Source organism: Haliotis asinina, chromosome 1 (genome assembly GCF_037392515.1).
Source record: "Haliotis asinina isolate JCU_RB_2024 chromosome 1, JCU_Hal_asi_v2, whole genome shotgun sequence".
Lineage (NCBI taxonomy): Eukaryota > Metazoa > Mollusca > Gastropoda > Lepetellida > Haliotidae > Haliotis > Haliotis asinina.
This window is the reverse complement of record NC_090280.1, coordinates 58,547,741-58,568,490: the sequence shown is the minus strand read 5'-3', so window position 1 is coordinate 58,568,490 and position 20,750 is coordinate 58,547,741. Positions and strand designations below refer to the sequence as shown.

At 39.7% G+C, this 20,750-nt stretch overlaps 2 protein-coding genes across 2 annotated transcripts; one reads left to right on the top strand and one right to left on the bottom strand.

Annotated features, from left to right (window-relative positions):
• The first annotated feature begins 365 nt into the window (after window positions 1-365).
• On the top strand, window positions 366-3,087 carry LOC137281460 (uncharacterized PE-PGRS family protein PE_PGRS20-like). The gene is made up of 2 exons (XM_067812703.1): window positions 366-497; window positions 1,996-3,087. Exons 1-2 carry the CDS (start codon window positions 374-376, stop codon window positions 3,039-3,041), a joined length of 1,170 nt encoding a protein of 389 aa, XP_067668804.1. The 5' UTR covers window positions 366-373; the 3' UTR covers window positions 3,042-3,087.
• A 4,567-nt stretch (window positions 3,088-7,654) lies between these two features.
• On the bottom strand, window positions 7,655-19,733 carry LOC137274037 (uncharacterized). The gene is made up of 11 exons (XM_067806999.1): window positions 19,100-19,733; window positions 17,625-17,769; window positions 14,581-14,599; window positions 12,953-12,972; window positions 12,423-12,519; window positions 11,824-11,919; window positions 10,472-10,640; window positions 9,882-10,044; window positions 9,334-9,430; window positions 8,678-8,773; window positions 7,655-7,786 (listed from the first exon to the last, which is right to left on the bottom strand). Exons 1-11 carry the CDS (start codon window positions 19,731-19,733, stop codon window positions 7,655-7,657), a joined length of 1,668 nt encoding a protein of 555 aa, XP_067663100.1.
• Window positions 19,734-20,750: the final 1,017 nt, after the last annotated feature.

Below are 20,750 nucleotides of genomic sequence, written 5' to 3'. Positions count from 1 at the left end.
ATTCAAGGATGTCAGCTAGTGGAAATATTAGCTAATGGTAACCATGTCACCAGAAAGCCCTAAGCATATCTACTACATGTCAAATACCTGTACATGTGTTTAATTCGTTTAATGAGGGATCAGTGTCAGTGACTAGCGATTTTTTAAGTCCAGCCAAACCCTAAACAATAGCCTTTGTCTGACTGGTTAAATGTGTTCGGCCTTCTCTCACTTGACTGGACAGTAACAGGTCGCTCAAAGATTACCTGACGCGACCACCCACTAGGTTTTGTTAGACTCAGTAGTGGAGTGTAACGAAAAGTACTGAGACTAATTTTACTAAGAGTGGATGAAAAGCTATATTGAAATATATGTCGTTTCTGTTTCAGACAGTATGGTTTCCAACATAGCCATGCCCATTCTCCTCCATCTTGCTGGGTTGGTGATCCAGTACGGTCAAGGTCAACTGTATGAGCCCCAGTGGGATCAGCCTCGATATCAACAATCACTTTATACACGTAAGACACAAACAACCCGTGACACATCTCTTTGTCTTGAGTACCTACTTGACAATTCAGTTTTGTTCCTTTTTTAAACACATGGCCCTAAATGCAGTTGTGTTTTTGGTTTATTTTGCACTCGGCAATATCCTGTTATAATCGAGTAAGGAACAGAAAATCCAGGGATCAAGAACATGGCCATCGATCTACGGAACTGAGATACTATGACACATGTCTCACCACCTGATTCCGTTTGTCGCCTTTTACGACAAGCATGGGACCCTGAGGACCAAGTGTAACCAGAATCTTCAATGGTACCGTAGATACAGAGAGAGCATGGATAAAAATGTTTGTACGGCTGGAAGTCCCAGTAACTGAATGCAGGTGTGAAATGCAGAAGGAATCCAACCTGTGCCTTCAGCATGACGATTTTCACCACTAAAGACTACCCAATATCAACTTCTCTTGTTGGTTTGACCGAAAATGGAACTTTAGATTTCCCGAGTCGTGGGGCTTTCGTTATTAACCTGACTGTTCGTCATGTAACAATGTTCAGGTAGCTAGTTAATTTAGTAAGTGAGTGAGTTGATGAGTTTGGGTTTAACAGTATTCCTTTTAGCAATACTCCAGCAATACCACAGCGGGGAATTCAGGAAAATGGCCTTCTCCATTTATGCCCATGTGGGAAATGGAACCCAGGTCTTCGACGGAGACGGTTCCATTTTAACCATTTATCTACCCCACCGCCCCTTATTTGTTAGGTACCCGGAAAGATAAGAGTTAGAATTGGTTTCCGGTAACAAATGTTTGTTGCAAGATGCGGCTAATTTGGATTGATCGAAGCGCATGCTGCTGAACACTAGGATCGCCTGTTCAAGATTATTTACAGACCGCGGCCATACTGGTGGAATATTACTGAGTTTCGTTAAACAACAAACAAAGACACTCACTTTTTTAGGTATTGAGACCTGGATAAGATTCTATCTGAAACGAAATGTTTGCCAGGATTTCAAATGTGGCTGACAATTTGTGACGTTAACATTCAGACAAATAAGTGTGGGTGATTTGGGTGTCAGTCTTTCAAGTTGGACAAGTTGGAGGAATCCCCAAAGGGATGCAGTTTTCAACCATTTCTCCCTATGGTGCAAATCACGCGCATATTGTTCTGAAAAATCAGGTAAAGCAATTAGGGCGAAAAGGGATTCGAACTGACAAGTACGCCTGGCGCACCAAAATCTGTTTCATGGATGCCTGCACGTGACAGATATAACGCAAAACGGATGTACTTTATATTTCATAAGACTATAACATCTTTCTCTTCAATGAGATGTAAATCCTTTCAAAACATCTTTTAAAAAACATCTTCTAATATTCGTTACTGAACGAAGTTTTCATTTTTTGTTTGTTTGTTTCTTTTGTTTCCCCTATTTAAACCTTTTTTCAACCGTGAATCTTCTCCTTATGACCATATGGTTCCATGGTTTACACATTTTGGATTGCAATCCCTATTTTGTAGGTGCGTCCAGTCCTGCAATGCGAATTCCTGGATTAAACCTAGGAAGAGTCCCCGGTATAAGATCTGCCAATATCGGGTTGGGAACAGCTGGGCATCGAGGAACCGGTCTGGGGATGAGTACTGCTGGTGATGGACGTACGGCCGTTGGCCTTGGGCTCGCTGGCCGGGAGGGCAGAGGAATCGGTGTTGGCCAAGCTGGTATAGGAGGCACTGGCATAGGCCTTGGGCGCTCTTCCGGCAGTAGAGGTGAGAGTGGAACTGCACCAGGAAGTCTTAATTATAATACACTAGATGTGAGTAGACTCGGCGGAGGATCAGTTAACTCTATATATGATCGCCGTCCACTGGATTTCGGAGTGAGTTCATCTGGTGGAGGAGATGCTAGAATTGGTGTGGCAAAGGCTGGCGATAGAGGAACTGCCATGGGAATCGGCAACGCAGGAAGCGATAGTTCCTCTGTTGGTTTTGGCACTGCGGGAACAAGAGGAAGAGCTTATGGAATAGGGACGGCTGGCACCAGAGGCACTGCTCTTGGTACTGGAGTCTCCGGTAACTTTGGGACAGCTTATGGTATTGGTACTGCCGGACAAGACGGCAATGGCATAGGCATTGGTCAATCCGGTATACGAGGGAAAACAGTTGCAATCGGAAGTGCAAGATATGGTGGAACCGGTCTTGGTTCTGCCAGAACTGGTGAAGGAGGTACAGCAATTGGAATAGGGCGTGGCGGTAACGGCGTAGGTGTTGCAGAAGCTGGTGTTGGGGGAACAGCAATTGCGATTGGTAACGCCAATCAGGGGAATGTACTTCCGAGCATTAATACTGCAGGAGATGCTTTGAACTATGCGCGATCCAGTCAGTCCTCGGGAGCATTCGGACCCCCGCAATATGTAACTGGTAATCAGCTGGCATTTGGACAAACTCCTCGTCTCTCAGCCCTGGATCTCGCTCAAGACATTGGTAATTCCTTAGGATACGGACCTGCAATAGGAACCGCTCTTCAAATCGCACAAACAGTTGCCCGAAGTACAGGCCTTAGGTTTTAAGGAAATGTATCAAAATTCTCATTTCGATTAAACCACATGAGCTACATGATTCAATTTCTTTACCGTAGGACACTCTCATTTCACTATATATATGTATGGTATAGGAATGAAGTTCACACACGGAACAATACTCGATATCCAGATCACTAAGATACATCTGGAATGTGTATGACCGGTAAAGAACATCTCATTAATTCATAGTGAGTTAAAATCTAACGTTGCCTCACCATTGTTTCAGCCAAACAATGAAATCATCCACTATTCTAGGCGGGCAGTGGGGTAGCGTAGTGGTTAAGGCGTTCGTACGTCACGCCGAAGACCCGGGTTCGAATCCCCACATGGGTACAATGTGTGAAGCCCATTTTCTGGTGTCCCCGCCGTGATATTGGTGGAATATTGCTAAAAGCGGCGTAAAAACTTAACTCACTCACTCACTCACTAATCTAGGCCATCCTTTGAGGCATGTGATGCAGGATACGATAGGCTCTATCATTATGAAAGAAGAAGGATGATTGTGGAATGTAATGAACATAATCAATATATGTAGTTATCTCTGCAGCTCTCAATCAAAGTCAAAGGTGGATGTCAGCCAAAGTTGTTAGGCTAAGTCAATATTTGATAAGGACAAAATTATGAATGACAACTTCTTTATCCGGATGACATATATATACATCCATTCCGAATAAAGAAGTTCATCTATAAAATTTATCTTATCTGATTCCAAACGTGCCCCTCAAACAGTTCAAGGTCAATGCTTTGTTACTATCGTGTCATTTCAGTGAGTGTGAGAGTGAGATGGGTGTTACGCCGTTTTTAGCAATGTCACGGCTTGGGACACCAGAAACTGTACACTCATTGTACCCATGTGGGGATCGAACACGGACCTTCGGCGTGATGAGCGAACGCTTTAACCACCAGACTACCTTTCCGACACTCATGTCATCTGTACGTGTCGTCGTTGAGCGACGTGAGAGAATGTATTTATACGCCGATTTTAGAATTATTCTAGCACTATTACGGCAGGGAAACTATTAATGGACTTCATACAATCAGGAGCAGAATCCGGGTTGACGAGCGAACGCACAAACAACTAGGTCACTTCAACAGCGCTGTGGCTCGACGTAGAAATGGTTAGAGGCTTCCAGTCTGTCCAGAGATGTGTGCTGTCAAACCTCTAAAACGCATACAACAGAGACGTTTTGTAAAACAACAGTTATCGGTCAAGACATTCTTTATTGATAACGTCTTCACTGTTTGCTACAATACGTTCCAACCCTGGCGTTGTGTCTACAAGCGACTGGTAAGTCAGAACACACATCACAAGGTTGTTCAGGACGTAAGAAGGGCACGCTATACTACCTATTAAACTTTTAGACTAACGTATAGGACTCACTACATGTTATATTTATGTGTATGGTTACATCGAAGATGAATTTCTCCACTAACCTGGGGAAACGAGCTGGAAACAATCAGTTCATATGTAAACAATTCATTACACAGTATGAAATATGTTGCAAAATTTTGTTTAGAACAGTTGACTCAAGTAAGTGGCTACATTTACACAAATGAGTCGAAACGTTTGATCAGTAGTATATAATCTATAATTAAAGTACAGACAAACTGTAGCGCAAATAGGATTGCGCAACATAGAGAATATGACAAGTCTTCTTATATGCGAGCGAAGGGAGCAAAGGTTGGCAACGCACTTCCTTCGCTTCTGTTCAAAAAATATTTTTCATGTCAAAATAAAATATCGCCACCATCAAAGGTACGCTCCCATTTCCTCACTAGGTTATGCTCTCAGATTTCCTACCCCATGTTTAATAATTACTCACGTGAAATATCTTTTATTTAACATTTTAAGCTCCACCCGTTGTATTCAGATCGTTCTTCGCCTCCATTTCCCCTTAAAGCTTTCGGTTCAAGGGAGTGACGGAACAGGAATAAGCAGAAATTAAAAAGAAATACCATATTGCCTAATTTTTTCATGAACCTGTTGGAGTTTATTTATCTGATCTGTCGTCGCTATTGTTAACATTCATAAACATTTCTGGCGTAATGGGCGAATGAAGTAGGGGAGGTAACTGTAAGCATTCCATATGGAATAATACCATCCTGTTCTTTCACTCCGTTGAACCGGAAGCTGGAAGGGGGAGTGGAGGCGAAGATAGGTGTGCTATACCACGAGTCGTTCTTAAAATGTTGAATAAAAAATATTTCACGTAAGTAATTGTTCAACATGGGGTTTGAAATGTGAGAGCACAACCCAGTGAAGAAATAGGTGTATACCTTTGATGGTTGCGATATTTTATTTTGACATGAAAAATACTTTTTCGAGGGAAGTATGTTGCCAACCTTTGCTCGCTTCGCTCGCATATAAAGAAGACTTGTCATATCCTCTACGCTGCGCAACCCTATTTGCGCTACAGTTTGCCTGTGATTAAAGCGATGATTAACGTTTATTGTGTTGACAGTTTACCACACCAGTTATTCCGGGTTCGGATCTGTAATGGTTGTAACTTCTCGTACAGTGCGGAGAGTGTGTAGTCGTCTCAATGATACAACGGTGGATGAATTGGGACAGTCCGCTAAGAAGATCAGTGACTCTAAATCAATTAATTTTTCTTAAAACCATCATCCTGTTTTAAGACCCTCAATGGACTCTAAAGTGAGTGGTGACCAGTCATGGCGATATGCTGCAGCTATAATGACGTGAAGATTTGGGGACAGGGACAGTAGATAAATGTACCAAAATCAAAGGACCGTTTGCTAAAACCATTACTCTGTTTTAAGACCGTAAAAATACACTATCAACCATATATAATTACGTTAAATTGCAACATGAGCGAACAGTTTGTAGGCAGTGTTACATTATTAAATATGTTCTTATAAGATCATCTTGCCAAAAGAGTGTTCTTCGTAAATGTTCCTTGAGGTATTAATGGTTGGATTTTGACCATCTTAGTTTTGGGTTTCATACAAGATATTGACAACAGGTAATCAATACCTGTGGATATCCAGGTTAGAACTGATTTTAAGTAACCCATGCTTGTCATAAGAAGCGACTAGCGGGATCGGGTGGTCAGGCTCCTGACCTATTTGACACCTGTCATCGTATTTCAGTTGCTAGATCGATGTACATGCTGTTGATCACATGATTGTCTGGTCCAGACTCGATTACTTACAGACCGCCGTCAAATAGCTATAATATTGCTGAGTGCAGCGTTAAACATATTGCAGATGGACGCTGCTGTGACAATGATGTTATCATTGATGATAGCACAGTTATGTGCCCTTGGATAAATGGAGATAAGGGGAGATAAACTAACCTCATTTCGGGCTGACAGTATAAGAGGCAACACTCACACCAGTCTGACTATGGCGAGAAATAACAATCAGTGATGCACCTCAAACTTCAAACTGATACACATTTAAATAATGTTACATGTTTTCATGAAAGTAGACTTTCAGTCAGGTTTATCTTGTTTTTTAGTTTGTTTGTTTGTTTGATCGACACTGCACACAATATTCCTTCAATTAAATAATTACTGTCCATCAAGTACTAAACAGCGACCGAAAATTAAACTCACTCACCCATTCAACCCCCCAAAAAAGAAAACATAACAAAACGAAAAAACAATCCTACGCAAGCCCCTCCTTTCTTTTACAGTGAGTGTGAGTGAATTTAGTTTTGCGCCGCCTTTATCACTATCCCAGCAATATCACGGCGGTGGACACCAGAAAATGTGCTTCACACTTTGTACCCATGTAGGCAATCGAACCCGGGTCTTCGGAGTAAAGAGCGAGCGCTTTAACCACTAGGCTAACCAACCGATCCCCTTCTTTAACAAACCATGCAAGACACACTAGTATTTTAGAGAAGTTTCCTTGGAGAAAATTGTTCCGTACAAATCTTCATACTTGCGGTATAATTTTTTTTGTTTTTTGTTTTACTGTTATGAAGAGCCCAACCAGTCACAAACTAAAATAAATGGATATCTTATAATCCATTTTTAGAAAAATCGACCTTGTATTTGGCAGTCTCAAAATCTTACCTCTGCTCATACTTTCAAAAAATCAATTCATCCCAACCATGTCTTATACAGAATCCTTAAATCCCAGCTCTCGTTAGAGCCATATTTTATGGCGATTCCTGAAAGTCAGAGCCAGTGAACATACGTGTATTCAGTTTCGACATTACCACACAGAATACCAGCTGAACAAGGCCGATCGAATAACATACCTTGAATTGAACCAACCTGTGATTACTGCAGCTATAGAAATAATAATGTCACCACCCTTGTATTTTCACCCGGTGGTTTTAACATCTGATCTAACATCTATGTAAAAGTAAACACAAACCTGTACTTAGAAAAAAAGTAACCTTTGTCATTTCCTAATGCTAAACTACCAGATAAACAAATCCTTTATTCTACCCTTTTCAAAATACATTTTTAATTGTATGTACATAAATACATGTATAACCAAATATCCTACTACCATTCATGCATTTTGAATAATACTGTACGATGAACTGTACGCTGTATGACACCGATGGTGACCTGAACGTACTACACCTTGTTCTGTCAGCCAGAATGTCAGATAAAATTTCTTCACTGGCACCGGTAGAAGCCTGTGGAGTCATCGGATAGTCTGTAGAGGGAGACATTGTCGAAGTAGGCCGCTCCAACCGAGGCCGAGGTTCGGTACAGAAGATGACATATGGCCATTACAACAGCATCAGCCTGAAAAAAGGAAAATAAATGCGACTGTGTCAAAAGAAATCACTTCCTTATTAAAAGCAGTGAGTATAGTTTTACGCCGCTCTCAGCAATATTTAAGTGAGTATGGTTTTAGGTCGCTTTTAGCAATATCGCAGCAATATCGCGGCGGAGGACACCTGAAATAAGCTTCATACATTTGGGAAATGTGGGAAATTGAAGCCGTGCCTTCGGCATGGCGATCGAGCGCTCTAATCGCTCGGCTATTCCATTGCCCCAAGTTCATTAGATCTATAGTGTACTACAATGAGTGAGTGAGTGAGTTGAGTTTTACGTCGCACTCAGCAATATTCCAGTCTGGTCCAGACAATCCAGTGATCAACAAAATGAGTATCGATCTGTGCAACTGGGAACCGATGACATGTGTCAACCAAGTCAGCGACCCTGACCACCCGATCCCGTTAGTCGCCTCTTAGGACAAGCATAGTCGGCTTTCATGGCAAACATGGGTTGCTGAAGACCTATTCTACCCCGGACCTTTACGCATCTGCACTGCAATGAAAGTTTTTATTCAATAATACAATCGAATGTATGAGACGGTAAATAAAAAAAATCAATCGAAGACAAACTTTGCCTTGAAAATTTCATTTATAATAATCACTCCATTGACTCCGGGAGAGTTTGGTTCACCGGATAAAGTGTTTGTACGTGACGCTTCCCTAGAACACGTAAAACCCAAATTTGGTATTCCGTCACCCTCGTCACTGGTAGGGAGATCTCTTTGGATGACGTAAACAAGTTACACACTATTGCCGGTGTAGGATTACAAGCACCTAAATCACAAACCTTTTTTCAATTGAAGAAAATAGGTTTACACTTATCTTATGTAAATTTGTAGAGTGGCGTTATACATACCTCTGACAGGCTGACATCCACCTGTGCTCTGTGCCAGGAGTTCCGGCCAGGTGTGAATGCAGCAATGTACCCCCACAAATAGGAACCAGACGTTTTCTGAAAACCAGTAACAACTGAGGTCACGTTTGTATCAACGAAAACCGTTTTTAAGACCAGTTGGCACTAAGAGTTAAGCAAATATGAGGCAAGAATGTCAATATTTAGATTGGCTAATGAAAGATACAATAGTACGTTTCGACTGTGGTCATGGAATTAGGACTAGAGGTTAACTTCGGTCTCATTAATTACCACCACAAAGCGTTGCAACAGTCTGGCTGACTGGGTTGACGTTTCTTGGTTAGAAACATCAGAGTTTCTCTGTTCAAACATGTAGAAGTTTTCTTCTAAGAAACAATTTATGACACCGGGCATGTCAAGTGAACAGTATTTGATTTCCCGAACGAGCCAATTTTGTACTGTTGCCATTAGTCTTGAGCAATTTGTACGTCCCTTATCCAGAACAGGTTATAGTTGTGATTAAGCAATACCGTCATTTAATGCCAGGTCCAGGCATTCACTGTACAGCGGTGCCACTCAAGGTGTATTCCAATCCATGTTGGATTTCCACTTTGTGAGAGACACATTTTTCGCGTAAGCATATATGAAACATGCGGTACCTTAAGATCACAATAGAGGCTGTAGTCCGCTGGGTTGGCGATGGACTTGCGACCTCCCACGTTCTTACTGTAACCGGAGATGCTGAACTTCCTCACTCTGGAAATCAACAAGAACATGGGTGGAATCAGCCTTAACCTGAAATGCCCCAGACATCTGGTGTGCCCAGGTTATATATGCTCAAAATGACCAGTTCAAATCTGTCCTCAGGTGCAGTTCTACCGGGGATGTAGCTAGTACGATCTGGTCTGCCCTGAACGTAAACTCTTACGCGTTCAGTCTTTTAGCAAAGTCAGGAGAACCAGTTCTACTATGTGTAGTAACGCCTGAGATGTAAACACTCACAAAGACCTGTTCAAATGATGCACTATGTGGGACGTAGTCAGACCTGAAATGTAAACACTCAAGGATCTGTTCAAACCCTGGAATATGAACAGGAGTGCCAGTCAGTGACACTTGGTCCATCCCGAATGTAATTACAAACAAGGATGAGTCCTTCTAGAGAATGAAAACAGCAATGTTGGTCGGTTCCCCCCTGAGACGTACTCACGGAGTAGTGAAGACGAACTCCTGGTAAACGCCGCCATTCGTTACTTTGGCAGATCTCTCACCATCTTGAGCATCGGTGGTGTCTAGTGTCCAGCCATCACCAAGATTTAACCAGGAACTTTTGGACTCGAAAGAAAAGTTAGGAACTGCCATTTTCGTGCATTCTGCAAGATGTATGTATGATGTTCACTTCACTTGAAGGTACTGGGTAAAATGAAGGGTTTGACATTTCATTAGGCAGATTTGGGTCCCTTGGGAGCCCGAAGCCGGAGAGTGCCAATTCAAACCATCAGACTGTGGACCCCTCTGAATCACACAACCGTAACTAAATCTGAATAATGCAAATGTTGACATGTGCAATGAGGTTTTGAGAGGGTGACGTCACAAATCAAGGGACTGATTATTAGTTACGTTCTATACGGTAATTTGATGACCTAGCTGACAATACTCGACAAACGACGTTTCTGGTTTACGGGGATTGAACTTTGGAAACTTAGCTTCATTCTGGTTCAAAACTTGTCAATAAAGTTTTGTGGAAATGACAGATACATAGTGCTAAAAAGATTCTGATTCGTTTAATGATTAACACACCATTACTGAAAGGCTGTGTAGACGCTTTTGATTGATTTGTTGGGCACTGGGTGAAATCTGTCGTGTCATCTGACAGTCGGTATAAGGCGACATTGTCGAAGTAGGCCGCTCCAACCGAGGCTGAGTTTCGGTACAGAAGATAACATGCAGCCTTTATAACTGCGTCGTCCTGAAAGAAATACATGCACATGTGACTTTGTTTCCATTAAGGACCTGGCCAGCTATTCTCTAAATGTTCGTAGTCCTACGAACTTCTTAAGCCCATTCAGAACATATTGGCTACGATCAAAGTTAAGAATTCTTAGAGTTACGAACGTTTTGAGAATTAGGACCCTGGGATTTGCTCCGCAGAGCGTTCGTAGCGTTTCGAGCTATCGTAAGTGTATCGTCTATCATAGGATTATGAATGACGCAACGCTTTGTGGATCAGACACGTCAATCAACAGGCTGCAATTAGTGGCTAGAAATGAAAAACGTATTCCTTAATACCACTTCTTAGAATCGAATTTTTAAATTTTCACCATTTTTGTCATTTACATCTAGTGGATGAATTCAGCGTCATGAACCCCGCAAAGGACACCCTAGGTTAAACACACTGTGGAGCTTATGTTTCGTTTTGACAGAGGCCGTGCCTTTTCATTCATCAAAAAATTAGTGAACTAAGTTTTTAGCACGTTTATAGCGAACTGACGGATATAACGAAGTTTTGTCACGATTAGAACTTACTAAATATAGCTGTCCCTTGAATTCGTTATGCCTGTAGATTATTGTCATGATAAATTCCTACTCAATACATACAAATGGCAACAGCATTGCTATAGAAAACATTTGTGAGACGTTACATCACAAAGGAATTCATCTGGTGCAAACATCACATTATATTACCAATGATGTTGTCCAAACCTGTGCTTCAGTTTCGTCCTAAGCTTAGTCTCCTCGCCTGTTAGGCTACAGATCCGAGATCGATTCTCGACAGAACATTGAACCTATTATTGGTGTCCCAATCAACATCTAGGGACTGACTTCCATTACTGGGATGGGCTTCTCGTAGAGAAACGAACGTCTTACTTAAACAGATGCATACAACATGCTATAGGACAAAACATCTTCTTTTGAATCACCGATATTATACATACAGTGGAAGCTGTCAATCCCGGCATCTGTCCATCCGGCAAGTTGTCAACACCGGCATGAAATCTCAGTCCCGTCCTTGGATTGTACATTTACCATCAGCTTTACAATCTGTCACATCGTCTAAACTGGATTATTTCTTCAGTCCCGATGAGTGCCGGTTTAGACAGCTTCCACTGTACACGTACTCGTGTAAGTTTGGCACGTGGCGTTATACATACCTCTGACAGGCTGACATTCACCTGTGCTCTGTGCCAGCTGTTCCGGCCAGGTGTAAATGCAGCATTGTATCCCCACAAATAGGAACCAGACCGTTTCTGAAAAAAACCCAGTAACAACCGTGGCCACGTTTGTGTTACAATAAAACACTTGTAGAGCGGTTGGCACGAAAGGTGTTTAAACTTACCGTTGCATCAGTAAAGAGGCCAGTATGTCAAGACTTTGCCATAACCAATTACCGATGTCTTGGATTCAGCACTAACGATTAACATCGGTCTCATTAGAAACACGTACAACTTAAATCATCTCAACAGATTTGTTCACTGGGTTGACATTTGTTGGCTAGAAAAATCGCAGGTTTCTGTGCATTCAAACAATACAGGTTTTCTTCTACGTGAACTGATTTTTTTATTATTAGCTTTGGTCATGAGCTGTTTTGAGTCATATTATTGCTGCGCTTATGCAATGCATTGGTCATTTAATACCAGGTCCAGACATTCCCTGCAAATCGGTGCCACTCAAGGTGTATTCCAATCCATGTTGGATTTCCACTTTACGAGAACCACATATTTCACGTAAGCATTTATGAAACACGCGTTACCTGAAGATCACAATAGAGGCTGTAGTCCGCTGGGTTGGCGATAGACTTGCGACCTCCCACGTTCTTACTGTAACCGGAGATGCTGAACTTCCTCACTCTGGAAATCAACAAGAACATGGGTGGAATCAGCCTTAAGCTGAAATGCCCCAGACATCTGGTGTGCCCAGGTTATAAATGCTCAAAATGACCAGTTCAAATCTGTCCTCAGGTGCAGTTCTATACGATCTGGTCTGCCCTGAACGTAAACTCTCACGCGTTCAGTTTTGGAGTAAAGTCAGGAGAACCAGTTCTGCTAAGGATGGCCTATGTGTAGTAACACCTGTAAACACTCACAAAGACCTGTTCAAATGATGCACTATGTGGGACGTAGTCAGATCTGGAATGTAAACACTCACAAGGACCCGTTCAAACCCCGGAATATAAACAAGAGAGCCAGTCAGTGGTACTTGGTCCATCCCGAATGTAATCACAAACAAGGACCATGAAATGAAAACAGCAACGTCGGTCGGTTCCCCCTAAGACGTACTCACGGAGTAGCGAAGACGAACTCCTGGGGGCATGATCATGTGACTATTGTTGACATTCGCTACCTCGCTGACAGTGAAATGCATTTGACGTCGCTGTTTTAAGGAACATGATGTTTATTATATACAGATATCTCTATCGATATTATCAATATCAATTTTTTTCTGAACGTTATATTTATGCAGGATTAGCATTTTAAGGATGTGAATCATATGCCGTATTTATAAACCGATGTGTGGTTTGGTCACCGATCACGTGACTTACACTGATTGTGTCGAGAGACTATCAAACTGACACTTGTTCACCCCACTGCCCGTCAGCAGTTGGGTCTAAAAACGTGAGTTTGTGATATATATTTATATATGATTGTTTTTATGTACATAAGAACATAATATTATTGTTGGCTGTAATTCTTGTGTTTTGAAACATATTTTCACGTGAAATTCGTCGGATATGGTTATTCAACTGAGCAGAATTGTAGTAGCCTCCCTTATCTGACCTAGTTTTTGGACACCTCTTGTGTATTTCTCTCCTCTATGTGTTTCTCAACAGAAGACATGGTAGGTGTTACCTAGACACATTGATACAGTGGCCTTTTTTTTTATTGTCTATTATATAGTACAGGATGGATTTGACTTGTGGTGACACTTTTTCTTTGTGTTTTATGTTTTCTAATGTCTTTTATAATCTTGTTTTCACTAAAAAATATAAAAACATCCATTTCAGTAGACAGTTGAGATATAGTAACAGTGTGCGCATTATGAATCAATATGGGTGATAAGATTAGAATAGCTTCAGCCAATTGTAGAGGCCTGGCAGAAAAGAGAAAACGAAAAGAAATAATGAACCTTTGGCGTAAAAGAAAGTTTTCAGTTATATGCCTACAAGATATTCATATAGCCAAAGAGGATGATATTACTATGAGAAATGAATGGGGTCTTCAAAGCATTATAGCACCATATAAATCAAATGCAAGAGGGGTTGCTATCCTATTTAACAATAATTTGGAAGTAAATATCCACAAATTCAAGACTGACACCAATGGAAACTATATAATAGCAGATGTAACTATAGAAGGAATAAGAATCACACTGACTAATATATATGGTCCTAATCAAGATGCACCCGAATTTTATCATGCCTTATTTCACAATATGGAAGAATTTGAAAATGAATCTCTTGTGATATGTGGAGACTGGAACTTAGTTCTTAATCCTTCCATTGACTTAGAAAATTATAAACATATTAATAATCCAAAAGCAAGAAAGGTATTGTTAGATAATATAGAAAAGTATGATTTGATAGACATTTGGAGGGAGAGAAATTACGATGTTAAAAAGTACACATGGTGGAAAAAAAACCCGAAACAACAGTCCAGACTTGATTTCTTTTTAGTTTCACAAGATTTAGCAAACATGACAAGTGACTGTTCCATACTTCCAGGATATAAATCTGATCATTCGACAATTACTATGTCCTTTTCCAGTGAACTTCATAAGGAACGGGGTGGTGGATACTGGAAATTAAATACATCATTACTATATAATCAAGACTATGTAAATATGGTCAAGGACATGCTTCTTGAAACAAAATTAGAATACTGTAACTGCACTGAGGATGAACTAGGTCATACTGAGGACTCAAAATTACAACTTAAAATAAGTGACACATTGTTTTTAGAAACATTTTTGATGAAAGTGAGGGGGAAAACAATATCATTCTCTTCCTACCTAAAAAAAATCAAGACTGAAAAAATGAAAAATTTAGAAAAAACAATCTCTGCAATGGAAGAAGAAATCAGAGAAAATTTCCAAACAGTGTGTGAAACTAAACTTGCTGAACTATCCAAATGTAAACTAGAATTTGAAAAATTAAAAGAAGCTGAAATAAGAGGTATACAAATAAGAAATAGAATTCAGTGGTACGAGGAAGGAGAAAAAACAACCAAATATTTCTGTCATCTCGAAAACAGAAATTATGCCAGTAAGCTTATGAATAGTGTCATTAATGATAAAGGAGAAGTAATATCAGATGGTAAGGCTATTCTATATGAGCAGAGAAAATTTTATGAAAATCTATATGCATCAGGTGGTACAATAGCAAGTAAATATATTGAGATATTCAATGATGTTATTACACCAAAACTAACAACTGTTGAAGCTGAAACTCTTGAGGGTGACATTACAATAGATGAGATAACACAAGCTGTTAAATCAATGAAAAATAACAAAAGCCCAGGAATAGATGGTTTCCCAATAGAATTCTTTAAATTTTTCTGGAAAGATCTCCATATTTGGGTTTGTAGATATATATCAGAAACATTCAGGCAAAATATGTTAAGTCCAACAATCAAAAGAGGCGTCATCACATGCATTCCAAAAGCTAACAAAAATAGACAGTTGTTAAAAAACTGGCGCCCAATTTCCCTTCTAAATTCTGTGTATAAAATACTCAGTACATGTATAGCCAACAGAATTAAAAAAACTTTGAATACACTAATTCATGAAACTCAGACAGGTTTTATCCCTGGAAGATGTATTAGTGAGAACATTAGACTGGTATATGATATTATGTTTGAAGCAAAATTACAGGGTAAAAAGGGACTGTTGTTACTTATTGACTTTGAAAAAGCTTTCGACACTGTCTCTAAAGAATTTATAATTCTAACAATAGGAAAATTTGGCTTTGGACCTAATATGGAAAAATGGATCAAAATATTAATCAATGATCCTACATCTTGTGTTATACAAAATGGTCATCTATCTCAGTTTTTTCACAATGAAAGGGGCTGTAGACAAGGCGACCCGGTCTCTCCCTACATATTCCTTTTAGTGGCAGAAATTTTAGGAACAATGATCCGTAACAACAGTGCAATAAAAGGAATGACGTTGAATAATACTGAACATAAAATTGGACAATATGCAGATGATACTGAATTATTTCTTGATGGATGTGAAGAAAGCTTAAGCATAGCAATTGACACCCTAAATAATTTCTACAAAATGTCTGGTTTAAAAATAAACGTAGAGAAGACTAAAGCAATATGGATAGGCTCAATGGCAGGTAGTAACATGATGTTATGTCAGGATCTTAAGCTTGATTGGCACAGTGGGGATTTTGATGTACTAGGAATAAAGCTTAATCCTAAGTTGAATAACCTTTGGGTAATTAATACAAGAAAAAGACTAGAAATTATTAATAGAACTCTTGGGAATTGGAGAAAAAGAAATTTGACATTAATAGGGAAAATAACGGTTATTAAAACTTTAGCACTCTCATCATTAGTGCATATATTCACTTCACTCCCAAATCCTCCAAAGGAATTCATTGATAAATTAAACAATATATTTTATAAATTCATCTGGAATGATAAGCGCGATAAGATAAAGCGAACAACACTTATTAGAAAATATGAAGAAGGGGGACTAAGAATGGTTAATATAGAGGTATTCATTAACTCATTAAAACTGTCAGTATTAAATAAATATCTCCAAAATAAAAACACTAGCCCTAGTACCTTTCCATTCAAGGATATATTTCTGCTTGGAGCCAACATTGAAAATTATGTGAAAATAATTAATCCCTATTGGAAAGATGTGTTGGCAGCATGGGGAATATTTTATAGAACACATAAAACTGATTTTACAGATATTAATCAAATCTTATCTGAACCCCTTTGGTTCAACCATCAATTCCAAAATAGTAATTTTATTATAAGACATTGGTATTTTAAGGGTATTCACTCTATAAGAGACTTGTGTAATGATCAAGGTATTTTGTCATTTAATGAACTTAAGAAAGCTTACAAAATCAAAGGCACAGTTCTTGATTACTACCAGGTTCTTTCAAATATACCAAGAAAATGGAAAGATACTATTAGAAATAATCTATTGATTGTTCATAATCACTATCTCAGCACACCACTGATATGTTTACTTTCAGCACCAAAGAGGTCAAGATATTTCTATGATAAGCTTATAAGTACTGAAACTTTCCCTTCTACATGTGAAAAATGGCAACAACTCTTTGACACTGTAATCCCATGGGAATATATTTTTAAAGATTATAGAAGATGCACAAAAGATACAAAATTGATTGACTTTCAATTTAAATTTATTCATAATATTATATACACAAAAAAAGAATTACTGAAAATGAAATTAGTTGATGATGAACTTTGCTCTTTTTGTAACTTAGTGTCTGAAAATTTGATACATATTTATTGGGAATGTGAATGTGTGAAAACATTCTGGTTGAAACTGAAAGAATATATTGACAATAAGACAACAGAAACATTTACCCTGACAAAATATACAGTCTTAATTGGTGGAAATAATACTGACTTAATGAACCATATACTTCTTGCTGGTAAAAAATACATTCATGTATCAAGTATTAAAAACACCAAGTTATCACTGGACGCATTTCTAAAAATACTGGGTGATATTTTCAAAACTGAAAAGTTTATTGCTACTAAGAATAATAAAATGTTACCATTTGACAGAAAATGGTCACCACTGCTGCCATATATCCAGTATGTATAACTTTTATCCATATGAACTTTTGTCTTATTATGTACTTGTGCTGTTGCATCATTTATTTGTGTATCTGTCTACTGAGTTGAATGGATAAAAAAAAAAAAAAAAAAAAAAAAAAAAAAAAAAAAAAAAAAAAAACTCCTGGTAAACGCCGCCATTCGTTACTTTGGCAGATCTCTCACCATCTTGAGCCTCGGTGGTGTCTAGTGTCCAGTCATCACCAAGATTTAACCAGGAACTTTTGGACTCGAAGGAAAAGTTAGGAACTGCCATTTTCGTGCATTCTGCAAGATATATGCATAATGTTTTTGAGATGTAACATCCATTAAGGTGAGTTTAATTCAATGGTTCGACATTTCACTGTGGACTATTGCACTCCTTTAGTCCCAGGAAGGGAGATGGGATAGCCAAGTCGTTACGGTGCTCGTTCGTCACGCCGAAGATCCCGGTTCGATTCCCCACAGGGGCACAATGTGGGGAGCACATTTGTGGTGTCCCCTGCTGTGACTTTGCTGGAACATTTCTGAAAGCGGCGTAAACCTCACTCACTCACTCATTCGCCCCAGAAAGCTATCATCCTGATTATGTTCCTTCTTCTATCAGTGCTCGTAAGTTGCTTGCATCACATCGTGTTTCACACTAAGATTACACGTCACTAATGTTACTGGAATTAAGCTCAAGGGGAAAGCACGAAATATTAGCACACTGCATAACATAGTAAGGCACCGCACCGCACCGCACCGCACCGCACCGCACCGCACCGCACCGCACCGCACCGCACCGCACCGCACCGCACCGCACCGCACCAAAAGCTGAATTTTGAAAATATTAACATTTAAGAGATTTTAAGAAGAAAATCAAACTTGCATTGCATTCATGATGTCGCATAAAACGTTGAGCAAGACGTGGAGATCAAGGGAAGACGATGAAATGACACGATCTACTATACAGTTGGTTTACATTCCATAGGTATACAATTTCATAAAAATTGAAATGTGGCGTGCCAAAGAATCATTATGCCTTATATCGCTATGGCCTCAACGATCCCGAACTAACATGTTTTGTCTCCAAATCTTCTTTTATCAATAAATAGCCTGCAATGAGTGTGTGAGTGAGTTTAGTTTTACGCCGCATTCAGCAATATCCCAGCTGTATGGCGGCGGTCTGTAAATAATCGAGTCTGGACCAGACAATCCACTGATCAACAACATGAGCATCGATCTGCACAATTGGGAACCGATGACATGTGTCAACCAAGTCAGCGAGCCTGACCACCGATCCCGTTAGTCACCTCTTACCAGCATAGTCGCCTTTTATGGTAAACATGTGTTGCTGAAGGCCTATTCTACCCCGGGACCTTCACGGGTCAGCCTGCAATGAAATCATGTCCGTCCGGATTACCGAATATCCGGATCATGGCTTTAAGTTATTTTCATTACTCTGTACTTTACTTTACTCAGCAAAGGTGTGAACCACTACGTTACCCCACCGTCCCAGTAAATATAGAACAGAAATATCATGGCAGGGGACTCCAGAAATGAATGTGTGTAGTAATGAAAATTTTGTCGTCACGTTTATCACGCGTAAAGAAAATGCAGTTCGTTGAATGGTTACCTGCAGGAAATGCTATAGTATCATTACTGGGAGGCTGTTGAGTTGATGTGCGCAGTGGCATGGATGTTAATTCTTCTGCATCAGTTTCCGTACAGTTAAATGATCCACAGGTGGTTTTCATCTTCGCTAATTCCTGCTTCAAACGTTTGTTTTCTGATTTCATGTGGTCGATATTCTGTTGTTTTATTTTCATTTCGTTGTCTCCAGAAGCAGATGCACTAGAGTTACTTCCCTTTAAAATGGCAGCTTGAACCACGCTCATATCGTCCCGTAAGTCCATGATTTTTTTACTGACGTGAATCAGGTGATGCTTCATCTGATGGTAGCTGTGCTTCATCTGTTTCATCTCAGCGGCGATCTCGGCACTCATCATCTTCTGCAGAAACCCATCTTGCAACATTTCCGACATTGCCTCTCTAATCCGTTGGCGTACCTGCTTCCTCAACCCTGTCCTCAGAGAGATTTTGTCGGCCAAAACCTTTTGTTCTAAGCTATCGATGGCTATCTTCATATCCAGCATATCCTCCTCCATGTCGTCTATTCTCTCTCCATCCGACGCATTGTCCATGCAACTGACGGAGCAGGTTATTGAAATGAAAAGCAACAAAACGAAAACGTATCCGACAGTCGCCATCCTCATCTATGCCCACTAATAGTGTCGAGCGTTACGATAAAGGACCACATGTATCATTTAATTTTATCAGGACCAGATTGTCTATGTCATCACCGGTGTTCAAAGATCAAACTCTTAAATCATAGTCCAAATCAACATGTGCATGCATATGGTGATAAAGATTGTCAAGAAATCGTCCATTTGACATTTAATCAGCACTGTTGTAATGATATAAGTAACGCTCGGTTTCCAATATCTTTATTCAGTGGTCAAACCTACATTTTGATGGCAACATATCGATTGCTTCTGATATTGGTAAATACCCTTACCATGTACATGAAATGTCTTTCATGGGAGTTTTCAAGTTCTTCAAGACGATTACAACTGAACCAAATACAAACAATAAAATACAATAAGTTATTATACATAACATGAACATGACCAGTTTTGTTTTCAATGGGGTCAACCTGCAATAATAACTATCGCTGATATAAATAACGCGTTCTTAATTCAGTAGTCATCAACATTATGGCCACGTGAACAATATATAGACATTAAAAATGTATCCCGTATCAGTAATCTCACACATTAGCCGTATACTCTCATACACCCAAAATATATCTAAACTGTGTACGCTACAATGTTTAGCTCATAAGTCTAAATATGAAAGAATAGGGATATTATTAATTCTAGGCATTGTAACCAAGCGTCTTACCAACCCATGTCTCAGTGATGAAAACTGACAATGTATATTAAACTCTACTATCAAATGTGGGGATCATGGTTAAATCTTAACAGTTCAAGTTAGGGCCGACGGAACATGCAAAATGATTGACTATATTTTTCACAACAGAGCACGCATTCTGCTTCCTGTCTGCTACATCCGGGTTACACTGAACCCGGATGCACTTGAAGAACGCGAAGTGGATCTGGGAGCGACCCGCCCTCTCTCGAATACATTGTGACATATCCCCGAGGCTAGACAAGAGACTTCCGCATATGCGCAGTGCGTTGAAAGCTTCTCTCGGAGAACATCGG

Coding starts and splice junctions, on each gene's coding strand:
- LOC137274037 (XM_067806999.1), bottom strand. CDS start 19,733: ATGGCGACTGTCGGATACGTTTTCGTTTTGTTGCTTTTCATTTCAATA. Junction 9,431..9,881: donor GAGTTCGTCTTCACTACTCC/GTGAGTACGTCT, acceptor GTTGATTTCCAG/AGTGAGGAAGTTCAGCATCT. Junction 8,774..9,333: donor GCCTCTATTGTGATCTTAAG/GTACCGCATGTT, acceptor ACTGGTTTTCAG/AAAACGTCTGGTTCCTATTT.
- LOC137281460 (XM_067812703.1), top strand. CDS start 374: ATGGTTTCCAACATAGCCATGCCCATTCTCCTCCATCTTGCTGGGTTG. Junction 498..1,995: donor TCAACAATCACTTTATACAC/GTAAGACACAAA, acceptor CCTATTTTGTAG/GTGCGTCCAGTCCTGCAATG.